This window comes from Neodiprion virginianus, chromosome 5, assembly GCF_021901495.1.
Source record: "Neodiprion virginianus isolate iyNeoVirg1 chromosome 5, iyNeoVirg1.1, whole genome shotgun sequence".
NCBI lineage: Eukaryota > Metazoa > Arthropoda > Insecta > Hymenoptera > Diprionidae > Neodiprion > Neodiprion virginianus.
The window spans coordinates 94,142-118,711 of record NC_060881.1 but is presented as its reverse complement, the minus strand read 5'-3'; the positions used below and the strand labels follow the sequence as shown (position 1 = coordinate 118,711).

Below are 24,570 nucleotides of genomic sequence, written 5' to 3'. Positions count from 1 at the left end.
GTGAAGCATGCCCTTCGTATCGCGGGTGAGTTCAAAGCTGTGCCCCGATTGTTTAACAATAGGACGATATTTGAATAACCGTCGTAATCGAGATACGGCAACAAAAGATGATTTCAGTCAAACCTCGGAAATCATTGTGATAGTATGTACAAACATGGTTATCTCTCTGTGTGAATTTTGCTTATCATCGTGTGTACAACCTGATTTCGTTCACTCCGGAATTTCGACAAATTAATAGAATTAATTGACCGACCTGTTTAATGCGGCGATTGGTAGTATTCGGTTGAGTTCATTATTTCGGTAGGAATAGAAATTTGTTACTATTAATTATGGATTTATTTGTATTCGGTAAGGCCGTGAAGTATCGAATTTCTAAAAAAAAATTTATCCTTGAATTAATTATTATTAGTACAAGTAAATATTAGTTCGTCTTCAATAAATGCAAATAATTCGCTTCTGGGAGTGTCTGAAACGAAAGTCGTATTTTGAGTGGATATTTAGATTTTTTATCGCAAAAGCACCCGGTAGCCGATTAACCAGGTCGGCCGTCCTGGCCGGTTAACCGGTTAAACCATCGGAGGTATCGGTGACATATTTTTTTAATCCATTTCTAGAGACATCTTGACTAGCTACCCATCGCGTCGAAATTGCTAATACTATCCTGTACCATTGTGTTTTTTTTTTTTTTCCTACTTCCAAGCGCCTGTGCACCCTGAAACAAATTGGAGAAAATTATTTGGCATTTGCGGATAATTGAAAATCAAAATAATACGAACATCGATAGATGTAACTATGGGATGAGAACCGTTGTTGAGCATTTTTCATACCAGTCAGAATGAAAATCTTCATCAAACAACCTTGCTTTGGTAAATGCAACATTTGAGGACGATGTCATAATAATTTAATTAACCTCGACGGCAAGGGTTTTCGGTACAAAATTTACTATCACAATTCGGATCAAATTTCGCGAGTATTGATCAAACCGACGTGTGTTAATTAAACGTGCCCTTGAATTTCTCTGATTTGATAATATCAGCTATCGTCGAGTAAAAAGTTGCCGCACCCGCCGAGTTTTCACCGCAGTAAGATGGGGTTGCGACATTCAAAAAGGTATTCTGCAAAAACCGTAATTGAATACGTAATCGAGATTGTTTATATTCACATTCTAAACGTATATTCCAAAACGTAATCACGTCATTTTTGTACTCGTTTCATCCTCATACCGATGTAATCAAATGGCAGACACAATGAATATACACATGTTGTTGAATATAGTCATCGTGAAGTTCAATTTCTGTGACTGTCTTAAGCACGATAAAAACTACGAGTACATTGAATATAGAATGAGAAGTGCGTGAAAAAAACACGTAGCGGGGATGAACCTGACGCAGTTAGCACACGAGAAAAAATCGCCTCACACACACATCGCTTGGCACAACTTTTTTTGCCTTCTATTTTGTTCGACTCATTATAGCAATCACTTGATCTAATTGTGAAAAATTAATTTTGTACTCGAAGCGAGATTTGTAGTCTACGAGATATCACTATTTTTCTCTCATTTCCACCTAGATAGCTTGCATTCATTTGATTTTGGTTAAATCAATTGTTTGATTCATAAGCTTTCGTGCTAGTCGATGATGCTAATATTATTGACTGACTTTTATGGTAGTATATAAGGGGTAATGTTACAGAACATCAGCCACTCAAAAATTCACTTAAAATCCTTGGATACGCATAAAAGCTTTAGCTACTCCAATATACCAGACTAAAACTCATGGAATTTGATAATACAAATAACTTGTAGCAACTACAGATTGAGCATTATAAAATTCCCATGTTTCATGTATTATATGTATTGCGTCTCTTTAATTTTTGTTGTATTGATTTTTTCAAATAAATTATTGAAAAAAAATAGAAGAAATAAGAAAATAACATCCCGCGAACATTGAAATCTTCTGATCGCAAAATGGACCCTTTCGGGGTTACAGCCCTACTGGCATGACAAGTTGGATACAAAAAGTACAAAACGTTTATTATTCATCCAGTATCATAGAGTCGTACAAAATGGTCAGTAGTATACTTATACACAGTAAAATTCAGAGATAACAATATCATGACGAGTAATATTGCGTAACTCCCCTCGGGAAAAAAACCCTCAACTTTGGTGTCAATTTTCACCCCCAATTTATAGATAACGCTAAATTTCCATTAGAAAAAAAGTTGAGGATTATTTTCTCCGATGGTCTGTTGCCTTGGGCACAAACGGTAGAGATAAACTACACATACGTGAAAACTCAAATTTATCATCTGTATCCGTGACCTGAACTCGATAAAATGTAAATGTAAGTAGGCGTAGTATAAGTATGCCTCTAACGGAAAGCGTCAATTGTCTATCGACAGGGGGTTCAGATGGTTCAAGCCTTAAGCTTTAAGCTTTCAGTGCCGTCTGTTGCTCGGCAGCCAAACGTCAGTCTGATGGTGCGAATTACTGGATCGTATTACCATACGCCAGTGAGGACTTCATACGGTTCATCACACGTTCGCTGCGGAAAGTTTCACCGGTTGGTGGTTGCTGCGAATAGTCGTACTCTTGGGCGGCAACGCGTGGCACGTTTCGCGTTGGTTCTCGTTGGCCTTGTTCTCGTTGTTGCTGATTCTGCCGATACTGAATAAAATCAGTTAGTCTGTTGCTCCCCGGTATTGGATACCCGGTTAACCAAGTCGTTTCTTACCTGAGCAAAAACCGGTAGTTTTTCGCTGTCAAAACCGTTCACCAGCTTCTGATTTACGCTCGATATTCCAGAACCAATTTTGTCCTGTTCGTCGCGCATCGCTGCTCTACCATATCCGTCAGAACTAGAACTGTCTTGGTGCTTGGGATTAAGGGGCAAACTAAATTTGTTATTTTCAACTGATTGCGAAAGGGCCGTTTTCCGGTTGTTGCCGCCTTGGTGGACTGCGTCCGCGATCTCGATCGCGACCGAATTTGGCACAGTCTCTTGATGCCGCGATAGTTGTTCCTGACCATTTTGGCGAAAGCCTGAAATTTTATCGGCGGTTCCCTCTCGGCTTGCGGAGGAAAACGTTTTTTCTTTGGTTGGTTGTCGGACGTGCTGTTCCGCTATTGTGCCGTGTTGAACCGTAGCCTCCATCTTTCTTGGCTGCTGTCGATAGATATTCAATTCCGGTGACAGTTCTAAATGGTTCTGGTACGGTGCGGCGCGTTGAGTCTGAAATTGATGCCGAACAAATTACGCATGCGTTACAAATGCTTGATGAGGAATTAATGAACAGCAAAGCGGCGGAGAATCCAACTTTTGCTTACCGAATGAATGTCTGGTGTTCCCGATACCGGTACTCGATACGCCGGTTCCTCCGATCTTATTACGGGCGTTCCGATTGCAGTCTTGAACATTCGTTCGCGCGCGCCATCAACAGCCGCTGCATAGACCGCCGGTGTCAGTGGTATAATCGTCGGATTGCACTGAATCAAAAACGGCACGTTGTACGAACTTTCGGAAATTTGATTCTTATCTATCGAAGCCACCGATGGAATTCGCGGTTTGCCGTACTGAAGCGACGTGGCGATTCCCCGCTTTGGATATATCAGTTCGAACGGATTCTCCGAGAAAACGTTTGACGGAAGCTCCGCAGAGGAAGACTTCGGGAAGAATTGTGTCTCTTTGGCGGGTCGATCGTATCCGTTCCATTCCCAAAACTTTGACTCGCCCGTTGGGTATAGTTCTGTGAATCTTGAGTATGGCTTTGAATCGTATAAATGGAAAAAAGAGATAGCCTCTAACAGGCTGGAAATAATGGACGCCAGTGGGCAGTTGGGATCAAGGCCGAATAGGGTTTGGGGCGGTTGGAAAGGAGTTGGCGAAGGTATTTCGGGGTGTACAGGGAATGATGGAAGAAATTGGAAGAACTGAGGGAATTCCGGAAGAGTTTGAGGCTGGAGTATTTCGATTTCCTGGGGGTGCACTACAGACGATGGTCCGTCCAGAGAGCACTGCTGATTCGGTTTCGTCGGTGCAGGTAGGTAGCCTGGTACGACATCAGGAATTGGTTCGGGATAGTTTTCCACTATTGACGGGACAATTGGCAATGGGCTCGGTATCGGTGGTTTCTCATCGGTTTCCCCGGGCGGATCGCAGACGATTATCGGTGGCTGATCGATTCCTTGTTTGATCTCCACGCAAAAAGTCGTTGTTGTGGAGGATTTTTTTTTTCGGGCCAAGTTCGCCTCACTTTCACTCCGGTATTGCAGATTATCGGATTCGGACTTGAGAGATGGAACGTCACTTTTCGTCACGTCTGCAGCAGCTTGGTCAACGTTCACCGTTTCGTAATTTTTCAAGGCTGGCAATGCACGAGCTACGGCGACCCCTACGCACAAAAGAATCGTGACACTTTTAAGCTCCATCGCTGCTCTGAACAATTGTAAGCACTGCGACTGAGAACCGAAAACCAGCAAGGTTGAAACTAGCTATGCAGCATTCGACTCGGTACCTACGGGCTTATATGACACAGGAACAGCGGTGAGATATACTCGTATGCGTGGATACAACTGCTGACGCTGACCCATGCGCGTTACTTTGCGGCTGACCGAAACTGTTGCAATGCCGAGCGCGCGAAATATTTCTGTGCTGTAAATTCCTTTGTCATTTCTTAAATCGGCGATTTGACACATGTTTATTCGAATCGAATACTTCACCGTATAGTGACGTTATGAAATGATAAAGGGAAATTTGCAGCATATCTCGAAATTGATCGACGATCCGACGTGGATTTTATGAAAAAATGATGTAGGGACTTCTTTTTCTCCAGACTGATAATCGTTAGTTTTGTATAAAATCACGGGAACAGAAATATCGTAGTATAATAGTGACCGACCACGGCAAGCCTGAACACGATCCACAAAAACTGTCCAACACACTGCGAGATTTTGGTAAAAGAGTACCTTGGTCCACTACGATTTCGGATATGCGATACCGAAGTAACTTGGTAGGCGAAAATTTATCTTTCAACTCATGTTACTTGCGGAATAATTCGTACGTCACTTTATAATATTTTCACTTGGTGCGCAAAAACTGATGCGTCAAATAACGTTTTTCAAACCAAGTAACTCGTGTACCGATAACGACATCAGTTCCAAATTCATGTGCACCGAGTAATTTCTGTAACCAAAACTTGGCAGAGCCTTCGACATTTTTCGCGTCGACCGAAGTTTTATTACAAACGGGCTGTTACAAATTACACATGTCAGTCTTAGCTACGATCGTACCAATGCTCTGTGTACCATATCGTACCGTGGACCTTCGGTGCTGTGTATCGTTTGCGTATCCTCCGTTACAGGCAGGATAATTTCAGCTTCACGAATTTGTTTCGTAACGGCACGAATTACAATTACGGTGTTGCTTGCAATTAATATTCCTTTCACGCGTGAAATATAATGCTGTTATGTTTTCACAAAAATATGAAAATCGTGTTTATATGTCTATGCCCGTGTTAATCGAGTCGTGCCACGATATACGTATAATTACTTATAGTATTGAGACTTAATTGGTAGTAGACGTTTCGCCCAATACGAAAGAATACAACACACCTCCATCCGCCCTGGCACAACCGTAGTACCAATATCTGAGATTTTTGTTTAGAGGAAAGAAGAAAAAGCACCGCCGGCAACGATGAGAATTCAAATTCACTGGAGATCTTTAATTGATTTATCGCTCGAATTGGGTCGCGGTTCATACGCGAATTAGATATCTCTTCTCATACGGGTTCGGGTAGCGGTTACGGGATGTCAGTAAAGACGTCAGCAGACCTTGGATTTATACTCCTCGTCTGCGGAAGCGGCATCTGCTGACACGCCAGATTTTTAATTATGCCGGACGGCACACATACGTGCCGTCGAGAAACCAATCCTGGTGAAAATCATTTCTACGATTTTCAACGCATTTTTAGAGAAATTGGAACATTTCGTACAAGTCTGTGAAAAAAATTGTTTTCGTGCAAGATTGTAAATACGCATAGTTTCTCATAAAAACTTGTATATTTTCATTAAATTTTGGTCTTTTTTTTCAGTAAAACATGTACAAACTACTATTTCACATTAACATTTTATAATAAAAATACAACTAATTCCAGACTTTTAATTTGTGAAACATACAGGTATTCCGCGGGCGACGAGATCATATCGAAGAAGTCTCTGATAGCTGTAAAAGAGAGTATAAATTTCCTGAAACAACGTACGTCCTCGGATGTATATAAGTATTCAATACCAAAACCATACATCCGTAGATTCGCGCCTGCGGGCACACCTACGTACACTCATAGATACATGCATAGATACATACGTCGCACGATCCGCATCATCTATACACACGTGTCGAGGTGACGATATCGGGAATCTATGAGTAACGAGCGAACGAATTACGATATCTCAAGTTTACTGGAATTATCCGACAGGCTATAATGATTGTATATTTTCACTCGAATTGTACGTATCGTTCGCCGATAAGATGACGCAAAACACGGCTATTCGGTTGCCCGCGGCCGCGCAATTGTACACGAATGAAAATTATGCATTGCCAAGGCTGCAGGGTCATACCGGATAAAGAATACGTACAAAAGCATGGATATCTAAGTGAACTCTGTTGGAAAGATTTAACGTTCAACTGTGCGATTCGGTTAAATTTATGCTTATGGTAATGATCCGCAGAGTATATAGATCATCACGGACATTCGTGAGAAAGCGTCGTCGCTCACGGGTTTTCTACGATCACCTTGTCACGCAACGCGAATCCTGTCGCGGATGTATTCGAACAGTATCGCCGGAATTCCGTAAAACTCGTCATCCCGAACGCCAGCAGATCGCGCGGTAATCGATCGAATTACAGTCCAGCTCTGCACTGCCATTTTCGAAAATATCCGACATTGCGGTTGACGCGGACTCTCCCTCGTCGTCGGATAGGGATATCTTTTCGGTAATGACAGTGCGGACCTGTAACAATAAGCTTCGGCTGCGGTTGCCTGTGATCCGCTGGCGATGAGGCGGCAGGATTCACGGATCATCCTCCGGTAGGTGTAATGCAATATCGCTGGCGGTAATCGACTTATACGTTACATTCACCGAACTACAAACTGTGCGCAGTTGTTGCGATAGCAATTACTCACATTCTAACGTACATGTTCGATTTCTAACAGATTCACGGGAGGAAGGACTTTTTCGGAGAGTCGGCCGCCGTGACGTAAGACGTCGGATCCTGTCGGCGATGACCAGAGGGGAAAAACCGCAGCTAGGAGATATAAACGGAGCAGCACTCGAGTGTGCCGCGGCTCTGCAACTATTTCTGAGTCGTTTGAAAGTGCCCGTTATGCCACGTAACGTGCAGCAATTGATCCTTGGTGAAAATCTGATACTTTTTAAGGAAACTTTGTTTCGTTGAATGTGAAAGAACTTTTCGATGAGAAAAATTAACGCACCATCCGCGAGGACCACCGACGGGCGGCCCCGCGATCGTCCCGTTAATCCCTCTCATCTTATACTTTGTTCATCTCTGCCATTGTGCTTGTATACATAGTGTCGGACTTGTTGATTCTCGACAACCGCACTCGTATCCCATTTATTTTGACTGCAGCCAGCGGATATTGCAGATCGAGCGTTCGACGTTGCGCGTTCGAACCTGCAATCAAGCTCGACCTTACGCGCGATATATGAGACGTCGAAACACTTTTCACGAATACACGATACGTATGACGCCTATAATTTTCACGCTCGTTACCGATTGTAGCCGAAAATCCCGGTGTATCGCCACGGACAGTTGCTCGAGATGCATTGGGATTAATTCGACAGGACGTCAACGGACGTCACGGAGAACTTTTGTGCGATCTGCTCGGATTGCTGCGACATTTGACTTTGGCCGCACCGCCCTCGGAATGTTCGGAATTGCGAGGATCGCCGCTTCCAGTCGCTTTGTTGCCGGTTTTCTTCGCGCTCACCGTAATTCCCCCAATCTTACTCAATCCACGCATACGCACGACATACTCGTAAATCATCCTGGTGTTTAAAAATCGACCCACGCGCAATGCTGCGTGATGTGTTGCACCCTGCACGTTTATGTTTACACTCGTGTCGCCGTTCCGTTTAAATATCCTTGTTTTTGGTAAATTTCAGCCAGCCGATCTTGTCAAGTGGCGTCAAGTGGCGGCACGATTTAGTGAATTAATAAACGAGGCCCCGGCTCGTCTTCGGCTCAATTACAACGAAACCTTACACCCAGCGAGAGATTCGTCCGTAGACCCGACTGAGGTAGGATTATAGTTATATAACGACAAATGACTTGCCGCCGTACGGAACATTGGACGTGAGAATTTTCAATGGATGGACATCCATCGGACTTTTGCGATTATCCTGATACATACCTATATGTGTATGAATGTAGGTAATACCCAAGTGCACGGGTACGTCTGTAAACCTGTCCGTTATAATCAATTGTAGCCAATTAGATGTCCAGGGCATATAATACGTCGACTGTTTCGTATCGGTGCATCCTGCATGGTAGGGCGAAAACGCGAGGTATATAAAGAATGTGCTACCGGCAGGTGGAGGGAAGTCGCATGCGCGGTGAAGTCGATCGGTTATCGGGAAATCGGGATCTATCGCTTTGCTATCCCGTCACAGGACTCGCCGGCGAGCGCAATGTTTGTGAGTATGTCGTATTTATGGTACAGCCACGAGTACAAGTTCGGTTGGCGATTGAGCTCCCCTGACTGAGGCTTACTCTGGCTAATCGGTCTACTGCCAATGGTTACGACATCGTGTATGCTACGCGTATACAGGTTGTTTAGTTTTAATCGCCCTAGGCTGATTACACGAAAACTAAGCAGGTACGAAAAAATGCTTCCTACGCAATATCCGCCAGGCTTCGAAGGGGGAAAGAAAAAAAAATCAAGGGTACCTTCACCAGACCTTGGTGGCTCCACTTGCAAAAAATCCGACATCCTCGTATTCTTTCTGCTTTCAAATCCGACATATTTTGTGGGAATTTTTTTTTCGCATCTTGCCATAGTTTCGCAATGATCGTACCAGTGCTTTTTTAGATGTAACACCCTGCAACACCTGCCACGTTCACTATCTGCGGCACACGTTATACAATTTGTCTCGTTATTGCCGGTTTCCATGTACCCTGCAGACCAGATTCCTCGTAAGACGGTAAACGAAATTTATTCGTTCCAAATATTAAGGTTTTCCGTTTTCATTGCTATCTGATGGGAACGAGTTCAATTGTTTAGCTTCCTCACAACTCTCCAGAATGTCAATTCGTATAAAAGACATTTCTTAGATACTATGTGTTCCCTGTAATGAATATTATAGCTGATTGTTTGAATAATTTACGGACACTCTCCGATATGATTAGGACGTTTGCTGACGAGTCATACCTTGTAATAGAGGTGTGTATAATGAATATGCGTGCCACTTGCAAAATTCCACATCGTTGTTCCGTACTCGTTGAATGATTAATTACAATTAGCGACGACGGATTGTGCGAGACGACGATGACAGAGATGTCCGATGCGTTGCGAGCGGATTATCGGAAAAAAATCTTTGAAGAAATAAGTTCAGTCCTGTGTTTGAAATAAACAAAATGAATGTGAAGGAAAAAAAATATCGGAAAAATTTATGAGCATGCAAAATCTATTAGGTATATCGTCGAGTGTCCGATAAAATGCAGGTCAAATTGGCGAAATAACCCGGATCTTGGCACTGCCGTTACACCAACCACCTGCAGCTGGCAGACTTCATCCAGTCATATCGCATTCGGCCACATAACTTTCAATGACCAACGTATACGGATCGTGGGTATGGCGCTTGCTGAATATTCATCCGAAAATAAACGTCATATTTAAAAAGGTCAGACTTTTTTACTCAAGATACACTGTGGGTTATATTTATTTTCTGACAACAGTAAGTTGATAAAAAATTGTGTAATCAATCGTTACGAATGATCCTCTATTTATTTTCATGTCTTTGTTCTTCACTTACATTAGAATTATCTCCGACAAAAATAACAAACTCGCATCGTAAACAATGACGGGATATTTTCAAACTGAATAAGAGAATTGAGAATTCCGAAAATACGCCGTTTTCGATTTCTGATGTCCGTTTCGAAAGAAACTTGACAGACAACGGAAATTTTCACCACTGGCTCAACGTGGGACGATCATTTATTAATTTATTGTTCATTTTCCGATTAGGATCTGAAGAAATTTCTGTCACGACGCTAGCACCCACTAAGGGGGAATTTTTAAAAATTCACCTCCTAAAAGGATGAAAAGGGGCAAGTCGCGTTTTCGCGAATTGCCTTATATCTTTGAGGCCGGATGGGACATCGACTCGGATTTACTTCTAAAGTTTTTTACCATGACAAACTGTAATATAGGTTCCTCAGTGACAATTCGTAAGGAGCACGACCCTGGACAACGAGGCGCGATGCGAAGGGTGCAGGAGCCAGCCTTTAGTTCATAAATAAATTCAGCAAAATTCTTCAAAAATTATTGAATCAGGGGTGAATATACCTACTCGTTTCTTTGCCTGGTATTGCAGGAGAAAAAAGAGACATAAAAATCGGGAATGGTTTATTTTCGAAATCTTTAATTCTGTGTCTCAATTCAAAAATATCTGCTCGTTGTTTACGATGGGACTTGGAATTATATTTCTCCAACTGTTACAACAACTAATAGTGCAAAAATTAGCCTTGCCTTTTCTTTCACTGGAAGGAGGCATTTTCTGGGTACGAATATTTGTTTTTTTTTCGGAAAAATGATGACAAATGACCACCAGAACACTCGTCAACGTTAGTGCAAGTCACTGCCGATAGGGATAAATTTGGCCACTGATACTCGCGCTCGGTCTCTGTATAACAGCAATATCGATTTTGGGAAATAATTGACACAAAATTCAGCCACTTATAGAACATATGTCCAGACATGACAATACTTTTTACCATGTGAATTTAGAAATACCTTATGAGGCTCAAGTTTGTAACTTTAAGCTAACGAAATACAGAGTAATGCATTACTGTGCAACTTTAGAATGACTTTCAACGAGTTGGCTTTTGTAAATATGAGTAAGTTTTGTTTATTACGGTTTACCAAATTTCGGACAATTCTAAAGGTGTGAACAACGATTTTTTTCCTAAAGCTGCGTCGTTACAGTAACGTTACTAACTTGAACCTCGTAATTTCTGGAGGTAGCCCGACATTTATACCTATATCATTGAAACTATGCAAGACACGAAACCAAAGTAACTGGTGGAAGCCTCTAATCACCCTGAGGATACTTACATATGAAATTGTTAGGAATTGTTATATATATTTTTCTTCTTACAACATATTTATTTTCTATGCAACTTAATTATCGATTTAATCGTTTTTGGCCTCAACAAAGATAGATTATAAATTGACACACTCCTTGAAAGAATACTTATCTACACTTCGCGAATAAACTTGGATTCCATATTATGGAAATTAAACAGATATCTCATATGTTTTCGTTAAGGGCAGTTACAATTGCACACTTTTTTTTTTTTATCATCTATTGCGAAATAACCAACATTACTATATGCATATCGAATAAAGAAACAATTTTATACATCGCGAAGTATTGTCCAAGTTGATCCGCATCTTTATCTTTGTATGAATGATGCTCATATCATGCATGTATGATATTGTAGATTGTACATACGTGCCCATGCCATGGGTCATTGACTAAAGATTGCTAAAGACAGCCAGCCATGAGTATTCTTTTGAAGCAAGCAAAAGCGCACGAGTGCCGCAGGGGTAATGGCGGTGTCTTACGTTCGCTGATTCATTTTATGGGACTTACAATGCTAACGGAGTCGGTGAGGGTAGGAAATTTCTATACTAAAGCTCCCCTGACTAACCCTCGCCCAATCGGAACGGGCTGCAAAATTCGTCATTCAGATAGCTGCCTTTAGCAATCTTCAGTCAACGCATGGGTATACATAGGTCCTCTTACGAATGCATCAAGTCTAGGACAAATTTTCGCAGATGTTTTACAATAATCTGGACGTACGCATGCGTGGTGATGTAAGATAGATGGATGGAAAGATACCAATTGACTCGCTTGGGAGCTATATATCTTTTTCGAACCACGTCACTTGTATGGAAGGGAATCGCCAGCGAGCGTCACAGTATTAGCATATTTCCATTCTCATCCGCAAATATACACTCGTCTTTTAAAACACTTGGATCTACAAAATATTTTTCGATTGCAAGCATACGCGGTAAAATGTTTTTTGCATACAAAAATAAAGGGGGACTATAATTGCACAGCATAGAAAATTTGGAAAGAATAAATTCCCATACATTTTGCAATATGCTGTGAAATTCGGCTCGACCTAAACTGTCGGAATCAGTCACAAGAATACAAATCTTCTTCTCATATACATTCTTTGATACTTCATTAAAATGGATAATGGTTCGCATAGCAATAACAACCTAAATCAGTATTCCGGACGACACTTCCGTTTCGGTATCGACCTATGCAGGTGTACATAATGGAAGAAATTGGAAACAAAATAAATTTGTTTTCAACCTTCCATCTTCTAAAACTGTAGTTTGACATAGAAAAGTTATTCTCTTTGATACGGAGCCCTGTACATTGAGATAAAGAGGTACTGCATTGCGTTTAAATATTCCCCAATTGATTAACAGAGGAACAATTAACTATTTTCTAATCAAATATGAACAACTTTAGTTCCAAGCAATAAATTATGCTCCCTCGAAATTCATTAGTAGAACGGGTATACTATGCATATTTAACCGCCTTCTGTTTCTAAAGAAATCGCTCCGGGCAGCCGCTCAAGTGCGTCAGCGCACAAGGTTCGGTTCACGCGAGAATAATTTTTCATGCCAAAGTATGGTTTAGAAAAACGACACATGAAATAAAAAAAAAAAAAAAAAAGGATAAAATATCACTGCCGATACGTCAGTCAGTTGTACCAGCAGTACAGATCGCATACTGATCTGCTTTTACACTTAATATGTGGTAAATGAAACAGGTCCCTGGTCTACAAGGGGTGTGCACAAAAAGAGCTGGTACATTATAATATGCCACACACAGTGGATAGGAAATTTAAAAATAAATAAGCTTGTCGAGTGATTGGCTAAATGATGTTAGAGCTTGGCACGGGGAACTTTGAGAGGATTCTCCGAGGCGGTTAGCATCTCCTTCCACCACTTGGCCCTCTCCATGCCACTTGGATTACACCTAAACGAGGTTTCGAGATGTTCGTATACCTGAAATTAAATAATTGTCAGTACAGTTTGACAAGTATTGGACTTAGTCATATATGTCGGATACATATCAACAGTTACATAATGCATTTCATAACTAACCAGGAATTATTGCATTAAATTCATGTTACAGGGTTGCCACAAATTTTGGATTGTAAATTTCCCGGACTTTTCCTGATTTCAGGACGAAAATTGTAATTTTCCAGATACCTTGTGTCTCTCAACATTAAAATAACGGACTTGAAAATTTAACCAATCATTACAAATTATATTTAATTAATTTTGATGCGTTTATACTTTGTTTGTATTTCAATTCTTCATTCGATACCGAATCATCATCCATACACAGGTGAAGTCAGTTTTTCGGGAAATTTGAAAAATATCTGACTATTCGTGATTTTTAACATTTCTAAGTAACGGCAACCCTGCACTTCAAGTATTTTGTACGTAAAAGGCGGGCTAACAAAACCGGACCAATTTAAAACCTGAACAAAACCCGAACGCGTCGACCGATATTTTCCCTCGAAATAAGAAGTGTAAACTTTTCGTTTCCCCGTTTGATGATCCAAATTTCTATTCCATGCTGAGATACATGCTCATGAAAAACGGGTTTCGAAAAATTTGTTGGAAGGATCAAAAAATAAATGAATATTCAAGAATGTTGAACTTAATTTCCATCTTGCACTGTGATTTGAACACTAATTTATATTGGCTCAATTAATGACTGAAAGCTTGCAGCAATGTGTTTTTCTCTTATTCTTCTTGTGTTTCATATATAAAAATTTTCTACTAATTCATGTTGTCAACGTAATGAAAGAAAAAGCAAATGAGGAATAGAATTTAGTCACAGAAGTTCGAGGTGTCCACCATTCACGGCTACTGTTGTCAGTACTCTCCTTCGTCGGGATGCAATAGTTTCTGCACTATAGAGTAAGAGCAGACTATGTGACTTCAAGTTCCACTTATAAGTGAATAATCTCCCCCGTGACTTAGATTCCGATGCTCTAGATAATTCGCCAATATTAAATAAGACGGCCTTAACGCCATCTCAAAAATTGTTACAAGTATGTTTTTTCTGCGTGGTGAGTGGTCGTTCCTGATCAAATTCTGATTGAATTCCGATCAAGTGTTGGCCGAATCAGTTTCGGTCACGTTCTCGACATTATTTACAGCCGACTTTTTCGATAGTGGACTTTCCTGTTGATATTCCTAAAACAAAATCTTTAACGTCAGAGTGCGCGTTTTGACTCTAATATTACAAGGAACGTTTTATGACACGTGGAAAGAATCTGGAAGAATTATTGAAATACCAGAGTTGAAAGTCGAATCACAATTAAAGATAGAAATTAAGTTGAACATTGTTTAATATTAATTTATTTCACTTTCCTAACGACTTTGTCAAAATCCGTTTTTCAAAAGCATGTATCTCAGCAAGGAATAGATATTTTGCAGATTTACAAACGTGAAACAAAAGGCTCATTCCTGCACTTTCGAGCAAACAAGGTTTTTGAAAATTGGTCGGCGTGTTCGGGCTTTTGTTTTCGTTTTAAATTGGTACAGTTTTTTTCTCTCCCACAGTGTATTTACGAATGGCTCAATTATTTTCTTTATTCCTGACTTCACCATAATGGCCATTTTATCGACCTGAAAAATGGGCACAAGTATCATATGATTCTGTCTTATACTTTTCCGACGCATTCGCGGTATTCAGTATTTTTCTGGTTTTTTCCGTCTTTTTTTTTAAAATTTAGAACTACTTCTCTTTATATTAATATAAATGGTCTATAAATTTTAGTTTTCAGACTTATAAAATGATCGCACTTGAACATAAAAAAAAAATATTCACTCAAGTCAGGAATAAAGCTCTATACGCAACATGGAAATAAAGCCTAATACATATTCCCTTGTTCTACAATGTACTATTTTTCAAGGGGAGTCGGACAAAAAATAAGGTTTTCAGAACGGACGCGAATTTGTTCGGTCTTTAGCCCAGTTGGATCGAAGTTTGAAGTAAATTTTTTTCGCCGTAGCTCAAATGGTTGTTTAACTCACAAACATCGAATTTTCCAGTTTAACCGGCGCATTGTTCTCTTTCTATATCTCCAACTCCTGTTCCGCAGTAGCTAACCAACTCTTTTTCTACTTTGATCTACGGTTCAACCAGGCTTCAGATTTACAAAATTTTAATTCAAACCGAAAACTTTTTTTTTGGTCACGTTGCTTGGGAAATGATTTTTCATATATTGATATACTTTTCCATCGGCTCGACCCAGGACCGAATTCAAAACGAAGTCAGGAGGTGCTAATGAGTCTGCGATGCCTAGAGCTTCCGGTTTCAGCTGTTCGCATAATATAAGGATCGACTCCCGCAGTAAATCTGCCATTCGAGGCCCCTCACAGTATCCACCTATTATGGTGCGTGCACGGATGAAAAGTTGAATTCTTAATTAACACACAAACTTGATATACATCATAATAAGATAAGATGTTTATTGACATGCAACTGGGATATGATTTGTCAAACTAATACTTTTAAATGAATTACCTTGGTAGAGGGTAGCCAGATGCTTCTCAAGACAGGACAGCGTGTAGAGAAGAAGTACCTTATCTAATACCAGTTCCAAGGTACGTGTGTCTGATCTCGTTGGAATCAAACGTTTCAGCCTGACGATACAGTACTTTTGCACTATCATCTGTAGTAAAAATATATTTTAGTATACATGTATTGGATGTTAGTCACATATTTTTGATCAGTGACTCAACCGATCTTTGCGTGTTGCTATCTGCAATGGGCATGGAAAAATACCTCTCCGTAAACTTTTGAAAGATTTGCTGCACGGTAGACCTGTGCCTTGTTACGTGCGGTGAAGTTATCTAGCCCACCATGAATACCTTGATCAATTTGACGTTGCGTTTGTACGACGAGCCAACACAGCAGCCACTCGTTTGTTTCCCTTACAACTGTGTGAAGAAAGTTTAGTTTGTTTGATTGCATGAAGGCTAACATTTTACTCGATGAGCTGATGGTACAAAGGGCGTAGAATCTCGTTCTGCCGTTATACATACAATTATTAGACATCACATCGGCGACGCTGTTTCCCTGGAACTTCCTTTTCAATATGACTGGCCCGCTAGCAAGGAAATCTACTGATCCGAGAGGGCTTGATAACGGAGCCCCAGCTTGCACCTCCGTCCATTGACGTAACAGCCAGTTACTCGTCTGCTGAGGCAGGACATTGTTGTCACCCTCATAGGTGACGGTGGGCTCGTGATTAACACCGAGTTCACCCAGGTTAGCAGCTGCAGAGAATTTTTTTAGAAATCGACTATCAATCAATGATCGAATTTCACGGCAATTATCGTACCTTTGAGGTAACCGTGACCACCGCAAGCTTCTCTGCACTCTCGTATTGCGTCCCGACAAGTCCAGGTGATCAGTGGCTTTATCGCTGATATAATTGAGTGGATTTCTGATACAATCTGACTCTAGAAATAATCCAAAGAATGTATATTTGTAACAAGTCAAGTGCTTTGTTTCGCTGATTGGCGAAAATTTTTACTTGTATGCTATCCCTACGCTCCTGTAAACCTGTATAAACCGAGTTTGAATGCGATACTTACAAGATCTGGTACGTTTTCACCCTCCATGGATTTTTGTACATTTTCCAAGTAAACTCCAGTAAATTCAGACATAAAGGTCCTGAAAACTATCGCCGCAGACAAGTAGGGAAACAACCGCCATCGCTGTAATCAATGGTTATCTGCATTACCCAGATGTACACCCATGTTATCATATGCATACACACCGTACCGTATCTGGTGGGAGCTAATAAGTTTAAGGCGGACAAAATGTCAAAGACAAAAATAAAATTACTAGCTGGATAAACAAAAGTATCAAGTCCGAAGTATCAATTTTTCAAGTGTCATGTGGCGAAGCCTCTGATAACTGAAAGTCTTAAAAAATTGAAAACGTCGGTGGCGCACCTCTGCTGAATCCTGAATTTTTTACCAGAAAACTTACATGAAGCTCGTACTCGATCAAAGGATTTTCCCCCTTTCCATTGGACGTTGATTGACCGAACTGTTTCCTAACCGCAGCGTACCTCACCGCTATTACTACCGCGGCTCCGATTGTGTTTGTGCTTTCTTGGCAAATACCTATCCGGCCGGCAGAGAGATTTTCAAGTGCCGCACCTGAAGTGATAGCGACAATAATTGACAAATGCATTCATCAAATCTACATGTATGTACATGTCGAATAGTGTTGAATAGATAAAATTATTACCAAGAATTTTTTGAGGATCTGAAAAGGAACTTTCGTATTCGCCGTCCGGAGAAACATCTCCCGTTCGATTCAGCAGACTCTCCCTCGGTATTCGGTAATTGTTGAACAATAGGAAACTGGGGACAGCAAAGGCATCGGATAGTTCTCGAGCTTAGGAGCACGATCATTTAATGTACGAATAGCTAGGCCACACAAATCGCATGCAGCATAACGAAATCTCATGAGAAACGGAATTGTTACCCACCCGTTATCAATACCGTTGAGACCCATTTTTTCTCCCATATCCCCTACTGTGATGCCCGGATACGGAAGGTAGGTTTTCGGATCTCTAATCGGGACTATGAAAGCGTGCAATCCATGGCATTCTTTCAATGTAATCAACTGAGCGAAGACTATCGCTACTAGGCATGTTTTCCCTGAAATACAGATTTGATTCGTATAAATATATACGTATGATAATCACCTATTACATGGGTGTGCACAGTTTTAGGCAGTCCATGGGAAAGGCTGTAGAACCTTGGTGAGAATCAAGACCAGATCTGCTCACCGTTTATTTTTCATCACCTTCAGATCAAGGTTTGATCCGTAACCAAACTATATTCATTGTACCGCATGAACTGACATGTATTGTTCGGTAGGCACAAATTTTACCCAATGTGTGTATTTGGCATTTCCTGCAAAGAAGTTAAATGTTCGGAAGAATTCTGAACAAAGATACTCTTTTGGCAAGGAGAAAACTAATCTGAGCTGCGCTGTAAGACTGCGTACATTATTTTTTATACCAATGTCGACAGAATAATGCTCTGATGCTCAGTAAATACGATTGCCGATCAAGATCTAAACAACTAACGGTGAAATCGGTTCAATGTAGTCACAAATGGAGCTGTGACAAATTACAGCACATCTACGATGCCTTTCAATGTCACCTAAGTTTCCGATCCAGCACTTTGCAGCCTGAAAGTCGGGGGTGTGTAGTACGAATTGTTGGGTTTTTGGATCATACGTTGCCGTGGTTCTCATCATTTTCGTATTGCTACCATGGGCGACTTCCGTCAATGCAAAACAGCCTAGCATCTGAAAGTTGAAGAGGGCTCAATACAATTGACATACAGGCAGCAATAGGGGTGAATCACATCTCTGCTTCTTTCCAATGTATTTACTGTCAGGTGTAGGTATAAACGTTTATTCATCTACAATAGAGGTTTCGAAGTGGCAACTGACGTGAACGCATCGCTGCAATACAACTGAATGGTCGTGGAGAGTTTACCTGCTTGTTCCAAACTGCATGAAACATAGGCAGGTGACGATCAGTGCCCAGACTAAGCAGCGTATTGCCAAATAAGTAAACTCCAATGGCAATCTTCACAGACAACGACGGGCTGACTATGGCTGTTGCTTCGTTCAACGTCATCAGGTAACCTGTCTAGAAGAACAATGGTATCGTTTGAAAGCTCTCAACACCCAGCAGCTTCGAAATTTTATGCAATACACGATTAGCAAATTACTTTTGCGAATGGCGATTGTACTGTGATTCACACAGATCTACCTATATTGGTACAATATGCAGTGATGTGGAAATTTTGCAGGTTTCGTGGTCTCAAGAGGATACATACGCCTTAAAAGAAAGAAAGAATTTCTTGGAACTGGTATCAGTTGCTGAAGTTATACAAGGCCTGCCAGCTCTGGTTTAATTTCATTGTCGCTGGCGGGTCAGAAACCTAAAAATTATCTGCTAGACGGGTTATATTGCAGTTGATGATGGATTAAAAATGTCACGCCCTTGAACCACCTAAATCTGCTAACTCTGAGTGGATAAAATTTTATAAAGCTGGCTGTCATAACTCAATAGTTCAATAACTTGATTTCTTCAAAGCAAATTACTGGCATTCCTAAGCATAATTTGGCAAAACTTGAGATTTGTCTGACTTCAGTTACCGTACCAACAGCTAGTTTGTGTAAGAGTGCTTGACCTGAGGTACAAATCGCATTGTTTATTATAACTTTATGAAACTCCATGTTGGTATTCTACAGTGACGTGATTTTGGCACAAACCAATAATAATTGAACTATGCAGATCTTAGATTCCTGAGAAAAATTGGCAATTTTTGTAATAAGTAAATGTGTTTTGCACTCGAAACGTATAAAACGCATGACATTTAGATGTCTTATCGGTTTGGACCGAAATTACATAAGTGTACAAAATTTACATGAAATTTCAAAAAGTTATTATAATCGATGTGGTCTATACCATTTGACTGTGTATGGTAGTTAAGTCATGACGACCAGTTTCACTTCTTTTGTCTATAATTGTGAAAGACCAAGTAGCACGAACCGCAAATTTTGCTTGATTATAGGTAAATCCGTAAGTAGTGCTATGTCGATGAAATATTCCATTAGGAACGACGAACCTTTATTAAAAATCGTTTTTTCAGGCGTGTATACCCCCAATATGATTCTATCCCAGGTCCAAGCTATGCTCGTATTACCAGGTATCGAAGCCGTACTGTTAGAATGCGTGCATTACAATGATGCGGAATAGGGTAGGGTATGTGCTCAGTTAAACTTAACACAAGCGCCATGAGGTGTTGTTGCAGTTTCACACTTCAATGTACTAGAAACCCGCGGAAATTGTGCCCGTACACGGGGGTAAGACGAAACTGGTTCAAGCGAAAGATATCTAGAATGCTCTGAGAAGGACTTGGAAGCGAAAGGACTCGAATCCTATGAGAAATTCATCGAGTCACTACACACGCATACCTTGTGATACGAGAACACTAGAACAATAAGAATACCTCGTACCTTTGCCTTGTAGTTGAATTGATTTATGTTAGGTGGCAAGAGATGAAGATGGTTGAGGCGAGCCAATTGTCTGGCAACTTGTCTTTTCTGTTCATTTGCACTAGGCGTTATATCCTGATGCGGGTGAAATTCAGGGTCTGCTTCCATCGCTTTCCACAATTTCATCTGCGAGATTGACAGACTTGTTAATTATCTCAAGAGTTTCATATTTTAATACATCCTGTGTATAGTAGGTACGTTATGATGAGGCTGAAGTTAGTAACGTTAATCTAACGAAAGCTAAAATAAAACTTACCATTTCACAGCATTAGAATAACTGGAGGAGTTGAACTTATAAAATCTGAATTTCTTAATGCCGTATTCTGGTTTACTGAATTTTATATTATCCTGAAGTAGTGAAATAACGAGTTTTTCTATAAAATGCATCGATAAAGTAACATAGCAAACTTCAACCTGATAGATTGTGGAGAAAATCAAAGATACACTATTATAACTACCCCTGATTTTAACAGAATTGGTACGTCTCATTACGTAAGGGCTGAAAATATAGAAATAGAATTGAGTTCACCTTCAGTCTTAGAACATCCGGATCTTCCATTACTAGGCGAAGTTGCTTCCAACAAAAAGATGCCGAAGCCCTGTACTCGGCCAAAGCACCGGTACTGGGTACATCTTCAATCCAGTCAAGGTCATTCTTGAAAATATGTCCTGATACCGTTGCTTGAGTTGGAGACATCGTCAGAGCGTATCTTTGGTAGGAATTTCCTGTTGAACAGGTACAAACACGATATACGTATGTACCTATGTATCTTACAAGTCATGCGATTGAAGATACAGGTATGTTCCATGTAAAGATGTCTCAGAATACAATAAAATTGATTCCGGTACAGGTGACACACTTACTAGCTTCCCTTTTTTCATGCAAGATAAAACTACCTAAATAAACGTACGTAAGTAAATGATCATGGCCATGATGTGCGACCAGCTGTTGAATTAGATTGGGCAACGGGATTATCACACACTACTATATTACCGTGAACTAAATCTGATGGAAAAATATTATTATTCAGCCAATTTTGTTATCAGAAATTACTCCTGGCACATTCTGCATCAGGAGTGGGACAAAATTTTTCCGTGAAATGTAGAGATCATAACAACGTCAAATACTACTCATTGTGCAGTAATCACTTGGTTACGAAACGAATCATATGATTAATTTGCTGCACTATGTTGTCTCTAAGTCAATTAAAATGTTATTAACAGTCCAAAGGATTAAGTAAGACGCCGGTATCGCTTAATTGGTTCGCCAATGTTATAAATGTAAAAATTTATTATTTCGACATTACTTATGACTTAGGCTTTATAATAAAGATGAGTGGAACATACCACTTAGCGCCGACCAAACGAAAATATATTATGAAAAGTGTGTATACATGGAAAATGTGGAAATGTCGATTTTAGGCCTTCAGTGACTGCCTTGGATACACTCATGTATTCAAAACGTGCGATCAAGACAGCCTATGTACAGTTCTGCACATCATCATATTTCCGTGGTTTATTTACACATTAGTACGGAAAATAACATTGACACAAGCATTATGGCAAAGTCTTTGGAAAGTAATATCCACACGATACCATGGTGTTTCATATCAGAAATTAAAGGTTTCACGTACAGTGGCCCTATTGTCTGATACGATATCTCTCTCTTCTACTTGTTACGATAGATACGAATTCCCAATTGGCCAAACATACGTGATAACGTGGTGGCTCATTCATGCGTATACGACTGATTACCGACAACGATTACATCCACTTTGCCCATAATTGCGTTCAACAGCGATCTGTACATGTTCAGGTTAAGACACACGTGATTACAAGAACATTTCTATCTATCATTATTGAATCGATACGAGCATGTAATTTAATGTTATCAAGGGTGAGCGCGGCACATGTGTGGACATATAATTATACTCATATATACAGGGATACAAGGGCATATGAGTATAATGGAGTGAAGCTTCTTGATAACGAACATCTTTGAGGGCGGAAATATTATCCGTTACTGAGAAGAGTGTATTATTCCGAAAATTTTTACTATCCCATTTCCATTTTACAAGGTATGATATAGGATCGTGATATTCAGAAAATATTGATTAAGAACCAGGAGGAAAAAAAAAAACCAGGTCTGATTCGTTTATATTTTTACCTAAACAATTCGACATTGAATAAAAAAAAATGTTCTCATTCATTAGAATTTCTTTGTATTTACTCATGGAGGTACGTGTCCCCATTGATGTAGCAGCACGAAACTTTACATAGAGTTTTTGTTTATGATGTGAAACACGTCTCGGGTGTGTAGCAATGACTATTTTTCGATTACCCCCAAATAAGGACTACCCTGGTATACATATTGCAGTTGAGCAAAATAAAGCAATGAAATACAGGCACCTAGTCCACGAATAGCAGTTGAAACTTGTTATTTGTGCAACATAAGGTTAACCCTTTCAGTCACTCGGTTTTTTTTTTTTTTCGCACAGAAGTGCAATTGTACGTTTCCTATGCATATTACGATGCTGAATGCAAATCTGATGTCGAAAATTTAATAAAATTAAAAACCTACCCCTGAAATGGGGTGAAACGGGGCCGAATCACCAACATTGTTTTAGAGAGTGTTCTTGAATGGGATTTATATGAACACTTATTTTGAGATAGTACAATGTCAGGCTGGGAATATGTGCAACCCCCAATACTATTTATATGCACCCCTAAGGAGGGTAAAAACTACCCCTATGCGTTGAATTTTGTAAATCTAATTGCCACTCTGAGATCTCTGTTTGTTTACCAAGGAATTCCAAGCTTGTTTAGTACATGTTTATTATCAAATTTCTCCGCTAATGAATTACATTAACGAAAACAAGTTTTGCATTTGTTCATTTATAACAATTACAAACAATTATGGATTTGCAAATAATCCTAATCATTTCAAAGTTTAATTATGTTTCCGTGACTGAAAGGGTTAAAACATTCGATCCTCCAGTCCGCGAATGATATATTTGACGTGTATTACTTTTCAGATTCAGCCTATGCGCGATTCTTAATCACTGTATGGAGGACAATCGCGATAATGAACGGAATATCAAGCAGGCCCACCACGTGCATTACTACTATCTCTCCCAGTCGCTGTAATTGGCGCGATACACCCACAAGGAGGTTACATTGGCCTGTATAAAATACCTGTGAAAATTTCACACGCGGATTATCACTCTTTAAGTATGACCCACCCACAAACGCTTGCGCACAGTACGTCCTACCCATTTAATTTCCATCGCACCAAGTCGCCCTAGGCATCGGCTGATTGAGTTTAATTGAAAAATTAACAAACGTAAACAGCGCAGCGTGACAGCCTACAATCACGATACTAGCCACAAGTCCTCAGCACGTCGCACTAATGCAGAATCGCTTCTTTTTTTTTTTTTTGCATCTGCTGTCGATTTCTTCCCGAACGGTTGTATACATATACCTATGTAGATTCATTCAAACACCGCGTAACCGTTCTTTGGCACTATTCGTCCTATCAATGTTATACAGCGATGTATTTATCCGGGACAATCATTACCTCTTTAAGTCTATCAGCAGAGACGAATATTTCCGGTCGAGTTCGGGTATGCGACTAAATTTCGTGCGGCATACGGAGTTCCAAAAGCCGGCCGGCCGGCCGCCGGCACCGCCCACTGAATCTTGGGATGTGGATTGTGGTTGCGTGCGGCGAATCGTACTACTTTAGCTGTGAACTATATCGACAGCAGCTGATTAACCGTTTGTCAGTAACGGAACTTTCACTTGTCCACTTGTTCGCGTGCGTGATTTGAAATTATACTTACGTATTCGATGTATGGCGAAGCTGGAATTCTTTCTTAGGTGCTGCCAGGACTGAACTCTACACCGTGCCAAGTGCCAGTTGCCACAGCTTATCTCGTTGCACACACGCGATAAACATGGTGCTGCTGTAAAGTAACCTAGGACCTCTGCCAAGAACACTTATCCTTGTTTATTTTGTCCTACATAACAATCTTCATTTATTAAGGAATGGAGTGAATTTTTGTCAACTTGTCAAGTCTTTGACATGGAGCGATCCACTGTTGCAAAAGTTCACGATCACTATT

At 40.3% G+C, this 24,570-nt stretch overlaps 3 protein-coding genes across 11 annotated transcripts; 1 reads left to right on the top strand and 2 right to left on the bottom strand.

Annotated features, from left to right (window-relative positions):
• Window positions 1–1,914: 1,914 nt before the first annotated feature.
• Window positions 1,915–5,862, bottom strand: LOC124304701 (uncharacterized). Its single transcript, XM_046763250.1, has 5 exons — window positions 5,828–5,862; window positions 5,609–5,715; window positions 3,326–4,389; window positions 2,733–3,230; window positions 1,915–2,665 (listed from the first exon to the last, which is right to left on the bottom strand). Exons 1-5 carry the CDS (start codon window positions 5,860–5,862, stop codon window positions 2,486–2,488), a joined length of 1,884 nt encoding a protein of 627 aa, XP_046619206.1. The 3' UTR covers window positions 1,915–2,485.
• A 25-nt stretch (window positions 5,863–5,887) lies between these two features.
• Window positions 5,888–10,531, top strand: LOC124304700 (uncharacterized). The gene is made up of 7 exons (XM_046763249.1): window positions 5,888–5,907; window positions 6,175–6,251; window positions 7,210–7,410; window positions 7,797–8,005; window positions 8,180–8,314; window positions 8,608–8,710; window positions 10,446–10,531. The coding sequence occupies exons 1-7, from the start codon at window positions 5,888–5,890 to the stop codon at window positions 10,529–10,531; spliced, it is 831 nt and encodes a 276-aa protein (XP_046619205.1).
• LOC124305065 (peroxisomal acyl-coenzyme A oxidase 3) lies at window positions 9,972–24,400 on the bottom strand. Of its 9 annotated transcripts, XR_006908313.1 has the most exons (16): window positions 22,677–22,952; window positions 20,976–21,172; window positions 20,408–20,572; window positions 18,876–19,031; window positions 18,535–18,682; window positions 17,853–18,024; window positions 17,609–17,724; window positions 17,345–17,517; window positions 16,945–17,067; window positions 16,689–16,809; window positions 16,390–16,623; window positions 16,130–16,284; window positions 15,869–16,016; window positions 15,576–15,730; window positions 14,191–14,532; window positions 13,193–13,326 (listed from the first exon to the last, which is right to left on the bottom strand). XR_006908313.1 is itself a non-coding variant. In XM_046764061.1 (15 exons), the coding sequence occupies exons 2-15, from the start codon at window positions 21,141–21,143 to the stop codon at window positions 13,204–13,206; spliced, it is 2,157 nt and encodes a 718-aa protein (XP_046620017.1). In that variant the 5' UTR covers window positions 21,144–21,172; window positions 24,289–24,400; the 3' UTR covers window positions 9,972–13,203. The 9 variants fall into 9 exon arrangements, 8 of the variants coding, with proteins under 8 accessions (XP_046620017.1, XP_046620015.1, XP_046620016.1 ...); XM_046764061.1 differs by lacking the exons at window positions 14,191–14,532; window positions 22,677–22,952 and adding an exon at window positions 24,289–24,400 and having other exon boundaries at window positions 9,972–13,326; XM_046764059.1 differs by lacking the exons at window positions 14,191–14,532; window positions 22,677–22,952 and adding an exon at window positions 24,024–24,181 and having other exon boundaries at window positions 9,972–13,326.
• Window positions 24,401–24,570: the final 170 nt, after the last annotated feature.